The following is a 10,846-nucleotide window of genomic DNA, read 5'->3' on the forward strand; positions in this document are numbered from 1 at the left end:
TTTATTGAGGGGAGCAGATGTAGTTCAGTGGTTGAGCATCTGCTTCCCATGTATGAGGTCCTGGGTTCAATTCCCGGTACCTCCAAAAAAAAAAGTTTATTGAATTCTTTCTCATAATTTCATCCCCTCAATGCTCTCACTTTTCTATCTATAGAAGTCCTATTGATCAGACGATAGGTTGATTCTCTAATTTTATAATATTTTCTATGCTATTTTTCCATCTTTTTTTTTTTACTTTCTGGAAGATTTTCTCTACTTTTGTTTTGTTTTTTTGAGATTATTTTATTATTTATTTCTCTCCCCTTCCCTCCTCTCACCATTGTCTGCTCTCTTTGTCCATACTCTGTGTGTTCTTCCGTGTCCTCTTGCAATCTCAGCAGCACCGGGAATCTATGTCTTTTTTTGTGGCGTCATCTTGCTACTTCAGCTCTCCATGTGTGCGGCGCCACTCCAGGGCAGGCCACGCTTTTTTTACATGGGGCAGCTCAATGCAGGGTGCACTCCTTGCACATGGGGCTCCCCTATGTGGGTGACATCCCTGCAGGGCTTGACACTCCTTGCACGTGGGAGCGCCGCACGTGGGCCAGCTCACCACACGGGTCAGGAGGCCCTGGGTTTGAACCCTTGACCTCCCATATGGTAGGCACACGCTCTATCAGTTGAGCCATATCTGCTTCCTACTTTAGTTTTTTAGGAATCTTCACTTTCAAGAGCTCTTCCCTGTTCCTTGAATATTTTTTTTCTTTTTATAGCACCCTGGTCTTATTTTACTATTGTTTTTTAATGAAATTTAATTGAAATAGATTATTCATACATAATTTACTATTGTATTGGAGTTGTTGTTTTTGGGGGGAAAGAAAACTATTCTCTCCTATGTTTTGTCTTTTAAGCCATTTTCCTTTTTTTGTTTCTGATTCAGTCTTTCAGGTTAGAGGCTTTACACAACTGTTGCTGTTCCTTGGTTGTTTGTTTATATTTAAGAGTGGGGCTCTAAAAAGTCCAAGAGAAGCTTGGGCATAGGTGAGGCAGGCTGATTACGGCATGCTGCAGTACAAGGAAATAAGGTAATAAGGCAGAGAGGGGGGTTTCGATTCTGTGAGGGACCACAACCAGCAGTCTCTATTGGCTATTTCTTTGGAGCTTGTGATCGATCGCACTGGTGGCCCCTACAGTCACACTCTCTGCTGTGGGCCTTTGCAGTTCCTCCTCCTAAGGAGCTGAATGGAACTTCCAGTGCCTATGGCTTGCCTATGTGAGATTCTGTGGCCAATAGGCTAAGGTGGAATGATGTTGTGCAAGTTCTGGCCTCTGCTTTAAAGCCTTTGCCCATTCATGTTTGCCCTCTTGCACTTTGGTCATCACCATGGCAGGAATGTGCCCAGGTAGCCTGCTGGAATGAGGAGAAGGAAGAGGCATGTAGCACTGAGCTGCCCCAGCCAAGCCACCCCAGCTGAACCCAGCCCCCATCAGTGTACCACTGACGTTTCAGGGAGTTTGTTACACAGCATGAGTGTAGCAATAATTGACTGGTGCAGAGCCTGTTTCCCAGAGAAGATTCCTACAACTTCAGGTCAGAGAGTAGGAGAATGGAACTTGATTGCCATCCTTCTGGCTTTTTGCACTTTTGGTTATCCTTTCTCTATTCTTTCTTCTATACTCTCCTCCAGCCTCTCTCCTGTTTTTTTTTCTTTTAGGTTCTAAGTCTTCCATTAATATTTCTGCAAAGGTGGGTTCTTTTTTGCAAACTCTCTTAGTTTCTGTTTGTTTGTGAATATTTTATACTCACCTTCATATTTGAAGGATGGTTTTTCTGGGTAAAGAATTCTCAGCTGGCAGTTTTTCTTTTTTTAGTATCCTGGTTGTATTATATCACTCTCATCTCACCTCCACGGTTTCTGAAAAGAAATCCTCACTAAATCTTACTTGGCATCCATTGTATGTGATGGTTTGCTTCTCCCTTGCTGCTCTGAGAATTTTATCTTTATTTGACATTTGACATTCTGAGTAGTATGTGTCTTGGAGTAAGTCTATTTGGATTTATTCTGATCAGGTTATGGTGCACTTCTTGGACATGTAAGTTCATTTTTTTCCTAAGTTGGGAAATTTTCAGCTATTATTTCCTCAAATACTCTTCCTGCCCCTTTTTCCTTCTCCTCTCCCTCTGGAACTCCCATGACACATACATTGCTGCATTTTGTGTTTTCATTCAACTCTGTGAGCCCCTGCCTTGCCGTAGGCCCTACTTGGGTATTTGTGTCCCTGAATGTGATGGAGTTAGACTCAGATGTGACCTCTCTACACATGCCTCTTCTATCAGTCACTTTTACTGAACCTGTGGTTGGTACTGGGGTTTGTGTATGCTCAGAAGACTTGAATCTCTGAACTGTCCATGTGCCAACTGGGCCCTAAGCCTCAGAAGAGTTGCAACTTCTACTCTCCAGGTCATTGGACTTACCCAGGTCAGCCGACAGGGAGGTGAGAATGGTCAACCACCACACAGGGAACCGAGAGTGTCTACAACTGCAAGCAGGAGAATTGCATCCACCAGCCATGTGGGATCTAAGCCCCCTCTCGATTTAAAAGTGGGGTGGACATCACCATCCCAGGATCCACATGATGGAGGACTATAATATGGATTGGAATGGACTGCTGATATTCTACTATAGAACTGTTGTGACTCTAGCAATGGAAGTAATTGTGTCAGTGATGTGCCTTACTAATGACAGGGGATGTTGATGTGGGAGGAGCAGGGATGGGGGAGTGGGGAGGGGGTTATATGGGAAGGGAACCTCTTATGTTTTCTAAAGTAACATTTTGTGTGATATATTTATCTTTTTAAAAAAGACAATAATCTATAAAAATAAATAATAAAAAAATATTTTTTTAAAATCTCCCAGCAAAGGAAAGTGAAGACCAGATGGCTTCACAGGTGAATTCTACTAAGCATTTCAAAAAAAAATTAACACCAATCCTGTTTAAATTCTTCCAAAAAATTGAAGAGGAGGGAAAATTACCGGCACCTTTTATAAAGCTAACATCACCCTAATACCAAAGCCAGATAAAGATACTACAAGAAAAGAAAATTACAGACCAATCTAATGAACAAACATGCCAAAAATCTCAGGAAAATACTTTCAAATCAAATCCAAAAGCACATCAAAAGATTTACACATCACAACCAAGTAGGATTTATTCCGGGTATGCAAGGCTGTTTCAACATAAGAAAATCCACGTAATACATCACATTAACAAATTGAAGGGGAAAACACATGATCATCTCAATTAATACAGAAAAAGTATTTGACAAAATCCAGCATCCTTTTTTGATAAAAACACTTCAAACGATAGGAATAGAAGGAAAATTCCTCAGTTTGATAAAAGGCATGTATGAAAAACCCACAACCAACATAGTACTCAATGGGAAAAGGTTGAAAGCTTTCCCTCTAAGATCGGGAACAAGACAAGGATACCCACTGTCACCACTGTTTTTCAATATTGTGCTAGAAGTTCTAGTTAAGACAATTAGACAAGAAAAAAAATATTAAGGCATCCAAAAGGAAAAGAGAAAGTAAAACTCTCACTGTTTGTAGATGACATGATCCTGTACTTAGAAAATCCTGAAGTATCCACGACAAAGCTACTTGACTCATAAATGAGATCAGCAAAGTGACAGGATATAAGATCAACATGCAAAAATCAATAATGTTTTTGTACTACTAGTACTGAACAATCTGAGGAAGATATCAGAGGGAAAATTCCATTTTTAATAGCAACAAAAAGACTCAAATACCTAGGAGTTAACTTAGTCAAAGAAGTACAGGACCTACAGAAAACTACAAGACAATGCTAAAATAAATTTTGAAAGACCTATACAAATGGAAAGACATTCTGTGTTCATGGATTGGAAGAATAAACATCATGAAGATGTCAATCTTACCCAAATTGTTTTATAGATTCACCGCACTACCAATCAAAATCCAACAGCATACTTTACAGAATTAGAAAAGGCAATTAACAGATTCATTTGGAAGTGAAAGTGCACTGGAATAGCCAAAAGCACTTTTAAAAAGAGCAATTTGGGAAGTATTTCACTGCCTGACCTTGAAACATATCACAAAGCTACAGTGGTCAAAATCATGGTACTGGCATAAAGGCAGACACATCAACCAGTGGGATAGAATTGAGGGGAAGCAGATGTGGCTCAAATGATAGTGCATCCTCCTACCATATGGAGGGTCTAGTGTTTGATACCCAGGGCCTCCTGACCTGTTTGGTAAGTTGGCCCATGTGCAGTGCTGCCGCATGCAAGGAGTGCCGTGCCACACAGGGGCGCCCCCGCATAGGGGTGCCCCACACGCAAGGAGTGCACCCTGCACGGAGAGTCACCCCACGTGAGAAAAGCACAGCCCACCCAGGAGTGGCACCACACACACGGAGAGCTGACACAGGAAGATGACGCAACAAAAAAAAGATGCAGTGTCCCAGTGCCACCTGACAATGTAAGCAGACACAGAAGAACACACAGCGAATGGACATGGAGAGCAGACAACAGGGGACAAGGGGAGAGAAATAAATAAAATAATTGAGAATCCAGAAATGTCCCAGCCCACAGGACGGTAACGAGGGCTCGAAACCTGCCGAGAAAGAATGGTGGGACAAGAGACACGAAGAACGACAGCAAGACAGTGTTCTGATCAAGCTGCAAAATTTTATTGAGGGAACAAAGCATATATACTCTTGGGAAGGGGAGGAGCGGTGGGTGAGGAGGTGGAAGCTAGGGATTGGCTGTCGCTGTTGCTGGGGTAAGTGGCAGGGTTCCGGGATTGGTGGCTGCTGTTGCTGGGGTGGAAGGCAGACTTCAGTTTCGCGCCTTGTGCCTGCACACTGTCTTATCAGTCTGGGCAGTGGTGGGAAACGGAGAACAAAGGAGTAGGGAGGAAGAAGAACAAGGAAGTGGGCTCTGCTCTGGTGGCCATGTTACTGGCATTGCTGAACTCAGTGTGTACTCGTATTGACTCCTCCCAACACAGAAATAAACCCTTGTCTATACAGTCACCTGGTTTTTGACAAACCTACCAAGTTAATGTTTATGAGACAAAACAGTCTCTTCAACAAATGGTGCTAGGACAACTGGGTATCTATAATCAAAAGAATGAAAGAGGACCCCTATCTCACTCCCTATACAAGAATCACCTCAAACTGGATCAAAGACCTAAATATAAAAACCAGGGCCATAAAACTACTAGAAGAAAATGTAGGGAAACATCTTCAAGACCTTGTAGTAGGTGGTGGTTTCTTGGACCTTATACCCAAAACACATGCAACAACAAAAAAATAGATGGGACCTCCTCAAAATTAAACACTTTTGCACCTCACAGGACTTTGTCAAAAGGGTAAAAATGCAGCCAATTCAATGGGAGAAAATATTTGGAAATCACATATCCAATAAAGGCTTAATAGCCAGGATATATAATAAGATGTTACAACTCAACAATAAAAAGATAAATGACCCAATTTAAAAATGGGCAAAAGACTTGAATAGACATTTCTCCAAAGAAGAAATATAAATGGCAAAAACATATAAAAGAATGCTCAACATCACTAATGATTAGGGAAATGCAAATCAAAACTACAATGAGCTGTCATTTCACACCTGTCCAAAAGGCCACTATAAAAAAGAAAGAGAACTACAAGTGTTGGAGAGGATGTGGGCAGATAGGAACACTTATTCACTGTTGGTGGGAATGCAGAATGGCACAGCCACTGTGGAGTACGGTTTGGCAGTTCCTAAAGAAGTTGAATATAGAGTTGCCACATGACCCTGCAATAACACTACTGGGTATATACCCAGAAGAAATGAGAGCAGAGACACCAACGTCTGTATTAGTCATGATTCCCAAAAGTTGGAAACAACCCAGATGACAATCAACCAATGAATGGATAAACAAACTGTGGTCTATTCCCGCGATGGAATATTATGCATCTATAAGGAATGAAGTTGTAAAACATATGACAACATGGATGAACCTGGAAGACATTATGTTGAGTGAAGCAAGCCAGACACAAAAGGAAAATACTGTATGATTGCATAAATATGAACCAAATATATTCTGTAATATATGGTAAAATTTTTTTAAATTTTATAGGTATACAGTACATTTAATTGAGAAATGTATTTTTATTCAACTGTGTTTTCTTTTTAGTTTTTAATTTTTTATATTTTCAATTATTAAATGTGCAAAATAAAACTTAAAAAAAACAAAAAAGTTAATTAATAGGGTGAGAGACAAAAAGATAAATGGGGACTAGAAAAAGAGGCAGAGAGAGAGAGAGAGGCAGAGATGGAGCGACATGGGCAGATGAAATGGAGAGGCAATAGCAGGTTTTCAGCCCCACTACCAGGCTCACAAGCACAAACACCAACTCAGAAACATCCCCAGACGCAAATATTATCCCAAAGGGCTGTGGAAACGTTTGGATACGATGGCTCTGGGCTGGCTGGCCTAGAGGAATGTGCAGGGCAGGTGGGACAGTTGTTTCTAGGGGAGAAGGACTTGAACCAGGTGCAAGAGCAGGTCCCAGGCCTGACCCACGGGTTCCTTCACCCCAAACCTGCTCACTGAGCACTTCCTACGCTGCAGGCGCTGTCCTAGGTCTGGGAAACGGAGCACTGAACTCAGAATCCCTGCAGTCCCGGAACTTGCGGGGAAAACGAAAAACAGACAAACGATGAGATGAGACAACCTTGGGTAGTCACGAGGGCTGTGGAAGCAGAGAAGCGCGTCAGGAGCTAGAGCATCCCGGGGTGGGCAGAGAGCTACTTAGGAGGTCAAGGCCTCCAGGAGGAGGTGAGCGGGACAAGAGACCACCCTGCTGGAGTGAGAGCGCCCCCTGGAGGAAGACGCTCCTGGGCGAGTCCGAGCGCTGTGCGCCGAAAGCGAAACGTGCCGGGGGTGTTTGACAAACAGCAGCACGTCCAGGGAGCGCAGGGGAGGGCGCCTTGTGGGACGTGAGCTCAGCGAGACGGCCAGGGCTGGAGCACAGGGCAGTGCGGACCACGGGGAGGGCTTTCAACTCTGCTCTAAAGGAAAGGGGAAGCCTTGGAAGGACTCGGCAAAGGCAGCACGGCCTCCTGCCGCGCAAGGCCAGAGAGCGCCACTGCATAGACCCCGCGTGGCCGAGGCTCCCTGGAGTGCACCCTCGGGACCCCCTCCTGCCTCTGGAGACACGGCTGACCAATCACAGGTCCGCTCGTCCTGCACGGGGCTCTGGAAATCCTCCTGCACACGGGGCTCCCAACACCCCTGCTGCTGCTTCAGAGCCGACTTGTGTGATGCCATGTACTTGTCCCCATTAGCTCGGACAGTGACCCCCTGAAAAGCAAGTCTGATGAAGAGGCTGGGAGACGGGGTAGAGCAGACCTGGTCACTCCTTTATTGGAAGGGGTACGCTTTGTGTCACCCGACAAGCCTGGGCGCCCAGCGAGATTTCCAGCTGCAGGTTGAGCTGTTTCTCTTTGAGCTCGTAGTGGCCCTGGATAAGGCCGCGGGTGTGGCAGTTTCGCCAGCGCCAGTAGGCCTGGATGATGCGGGCGGCGCTGAGCAGGCGGCAGTAGCGCCTGCGGATGCGCCACATGCGCACCCAGGCCTGCAGGCGCACGGCCGCGCGCTCCTGCTGCGCGAAGAACTCGAGCGCCGCGCGCCGCCGCCGCTCCCGCTCCCTCGCCAGCTTCTGCCGCCACCAGCTCTGGATGACCCAGGCGCTGAGGGCCGCGTGCAGCAGCGTCCTGCGCACCAGGGTGCCGCGCCACCAGGCCTGCAGGAGCACGACCGCCTCCTCCTTCGTTCTGGTCTTCACTTTGGGCTCTGTAAAAGGAAGGAGAGGACGCTTGTGGCCCGAGGAAACCCGCAGGTTCTAGCCCGGGCGGGAAGCCGCTCTGATCCCCCAGCGACCATCCCCCGTCCTCCAGAACCCAGGGGCTCTGGGTGTCCAGCCTCGGGCACTCTCTGGTTAATGGCCATGGCCACATCACCTTGACCCCTGACCCTCAGTGAGCCCATCTGGAAAATGGGTCCAGCAGCACTCGCTACCTCAGCCAGCCTTGCATGTGCAAGAACGCCACGACCCTGGGCTAGAGATGGCGCCCCTACGCCCCTGCACCCCTGCACCCCTGCGCCCCTGCGCCCCTGTGCCCCTGCACCTCTGCACCCCTGCACCCCTGCGCCCGCGCCCGACTGGGATTCAGTCCCTTCCCTTCAGGCCCCCTCACCTGCCGGGTAATGGCAACTTTTGCCCCCCTGCCCTCTCATCCCTGACTTCAGGTCACACCACAACCTGCTGCCTCCCCTCCGCCACACCAAAGTGTTAGAAGCTTCCGCCGCACACAGCCTTGTTAGCAGCTTGTACTCATCCACCCACCCAAGAGTGCAAAAACACATGCACACTTCTAGACGCGGGCTTCCCACACCTTGGCTCTTGCTTCCCCAGGGACAGTCCCCATGTCGCAGCCCCCAGCTCTACGTAGTCTGGGCCCACGTGCCTCTGCCTCCCTCCTCGCCACCCTCCAGATCTCAGCAAGACCCACATCGCTCGGCCTAAGAGGGAAATGCGGGCGGACGGCAGCCAGGAGGGGTCAATCCTTCCTTCCAGCGCTGTGTAGTGACATTCGGCTGGTTTGCCTGCGACACCCTTAGTTTCACCTGCTGGTCGGGTGTAGTCTGACAAGTGGCCCTTTCAACTCACTGAAGCATCTTTTTTTGGATGACAACGTACGTAGCCCCTGGCCCTGGAGTCACCACCCCGGATCCCTAGGGTCTGAGATGTCATAGGTCAAGGTGTCCCCAGCACCGTGGAGCCTGTACCCATCTACCCATGGAAGAGGGGAGGGTGGTGATGGTAGTGTGGGTGGGGCGTGGGGGTGCAGTCGCTTCCTCTCCTCTCCTTTCCTCCTTCAAGCTCTGCTCTATCAATGTGATTTCATCAGGACCCTCAACAGTCATTCGAAAAGGGGTTTCTGTCCTTCTCTAATCTAAGCTTTTTGGGAGAAGCCTGGGAGAAGCTCAGTGCCCTTCCCACCCTTCAGAGCCAAGGCCACCACAGACTCAGCTTCCAGGCCCTTCCTGGGACCGCACACGTGGAGGGGCCCTGCTTGAGGTGGCCCCCTCAGCTAGCTGGGGTGCAGCTGGCCGTCCCTTGCACAGCGTTGAGTGCTCATGCGCTGGGATGAAAGGCTCAAATCCCCACGTCTGCCGGCTACTGAATTACCCATAGTGAGGGGCAAGGTGGTTCCATGCCCCTCAGGTCTGCGCGCCTCCAGCTGCGGCCCCGACAGGGAGAGGGAGGAGGGAGCCGGCGATGATGTCACAAGGGCAGCTATGACACAGGCGCCGGATGGCTCCCGAGAGTCAGGCCATCCTAAAGAAAAGCTAGAAGATTTGTCCTGTCTTTCCTGCCAGTGACCAGAGCCCTGGCTCAAAAGACACCCCCCAGCGACTGAGCCTTGACACAAGGTGTATAACAATACGCAGCAGCACCTGCCTGGTTTTCATTAAATGGATTTCAGGTCATTTAACATGACGGTTAGGAAGAGTGAGTTTGCTCTCCACGTGCTGATGTAGAAGGGAATCCAGGACTCAGGAAGCTGAACAAATCAAGGAGATCCCAGAATATGCACCTACTTAAAGGCATGTGAATGCATTGTTTTTAACGTGGGAACTAGAAAGATACAAGCGGTGAACTTTAACAACAGTCCTCCCTGACAGAGATAGTGGAATTGGGGACAGGGTTAACTCCCTCACTGTGGGTGAACCTCCCACATCTGGTCCTTCAAAAGCACCAGTGATGAGCCTCCTGGGAGAGCAGGGCCCCTGCAGGCCAGGGAACCCACGAGGCCCCACCCCAGCCTGGCCCCTTCTCAGGCTCCAGGGCCCCGACTGCTCTCCTGTCTCCTCTTTCCGAGGGCCTCGAGGCCCAGCAGATGGGCGCGGGCGGCCAGTCAGAAGCTGGTCCCCCTGCCTGCTCCTGGCCTCTGAAGACCCACCTGCAGCCACCGGGTCAGTGCTGAGCAGAAAGGCCACTGGCCAAGACCCAGGGGTCAGTTTGAGGCCCTGGTGTCCCCTCAGACTCACAGCCCCAGTGGTCGCTGAGCAGTGACGTTGGGTAGGATGAGGGTGGGGGCAGTGGGGCGAACTGTAGGAATAAGGAGACCATTGAGCCTGGGGGCATTAGTAGAAATTTAAGGGGATGGGGGACATGGGTAAGACAGGAGGGGTAGAGGACACGGTGGGTGGTTATGTGGGTCAGGGAAGGAGCGGGCAGTGTCCCTTTGAAGGTAGAAGTCTTGGTCAGGCCGCTGGAGACCCTCGCAGTTTAGCACCTCCAGCAATCTGGCTCCAGGGTCATCCTGGAGACCCCATTTCCCTGCTCGTAGTGTAACCAACGGTGACAGGAACTTGACCCCACAGATGGTGAAACTAAGGCACAAAGACTGCGTGACTTGCCCTGGTCTCACAGCTGACCGGTCACAGGGCGGCACTTTGTCCCAGCTCGGCCGCACATGGAGGCTTTGCCCTGGACAGCCTTGCCTTGCGGACTCCAGCCCTCCATGCTCTCCCAGTGCTTCTGAGGCTCGTTGTTTCTAGACGACTGCCAGCTCTCCAGGGCCGTAACGTCCTTACCGGAGGAGAAGGCAGACCGTAAGAGCACGCACGGTGCGGACCTGCCTGTGTGCAGCAGGAAGGACAGCTCTCACCCAGGTGCTGGGCTCAGGCGCGGGAACAAAATGGGAACTTTGTGGGCCATGGCACTGTTCTCTAATTTGACAGTGATGGTGGTCGCATGGGTATAG

At 48.9% G+C, this 10,846-nt stretch overlaps 1 protein-coding gene across 1 annotated transcript; it reads right to left on the reverse strand.

The window, feature by feature from the left end:
* Window positions 1-7,411: 7,411 nt before the first annotated feature.
* LOC101411664 (IQ domain-containing protein F5-like) lies at window positions 7,412-9,346 on the reverse strand. Its single transcript, XM_004466352.2, has 2 exons — window positions 9,265-9,346; window positions 7,412-7,865 (listed from the first exon to the last, which is right to left on the reverse strand). Exons 1-2 carry the CDS (start codon window positions 9,266-9,268, stop codon window positions 7,426-7,428), a joined length of 444 nt encoding a protein of 147 aa, XP_004466409.2. The 5' UTR covers window positions 9,269-9,346; the 3' UTR covers window positions 7,412-7,425.
* Window positions 9,347-10,846: the final 1,500 nt, after the last annotated feature.

The sequence above is a fragment of the Dasypus novemcinctus genome, chromosome 26 (genome assembly GCF_030445035.2).
Source record: "Dasypus novemcinctus isolate mDasNov1 chromosome 26, mDasNov1.1.hap2, whole genome shotgun sequence".
NCBI lineage: Eukaryota > Metazoa > Chordata > Mammalia > Cingulata > Dasypodidae > Dasypus > Dasypus novemcinctus.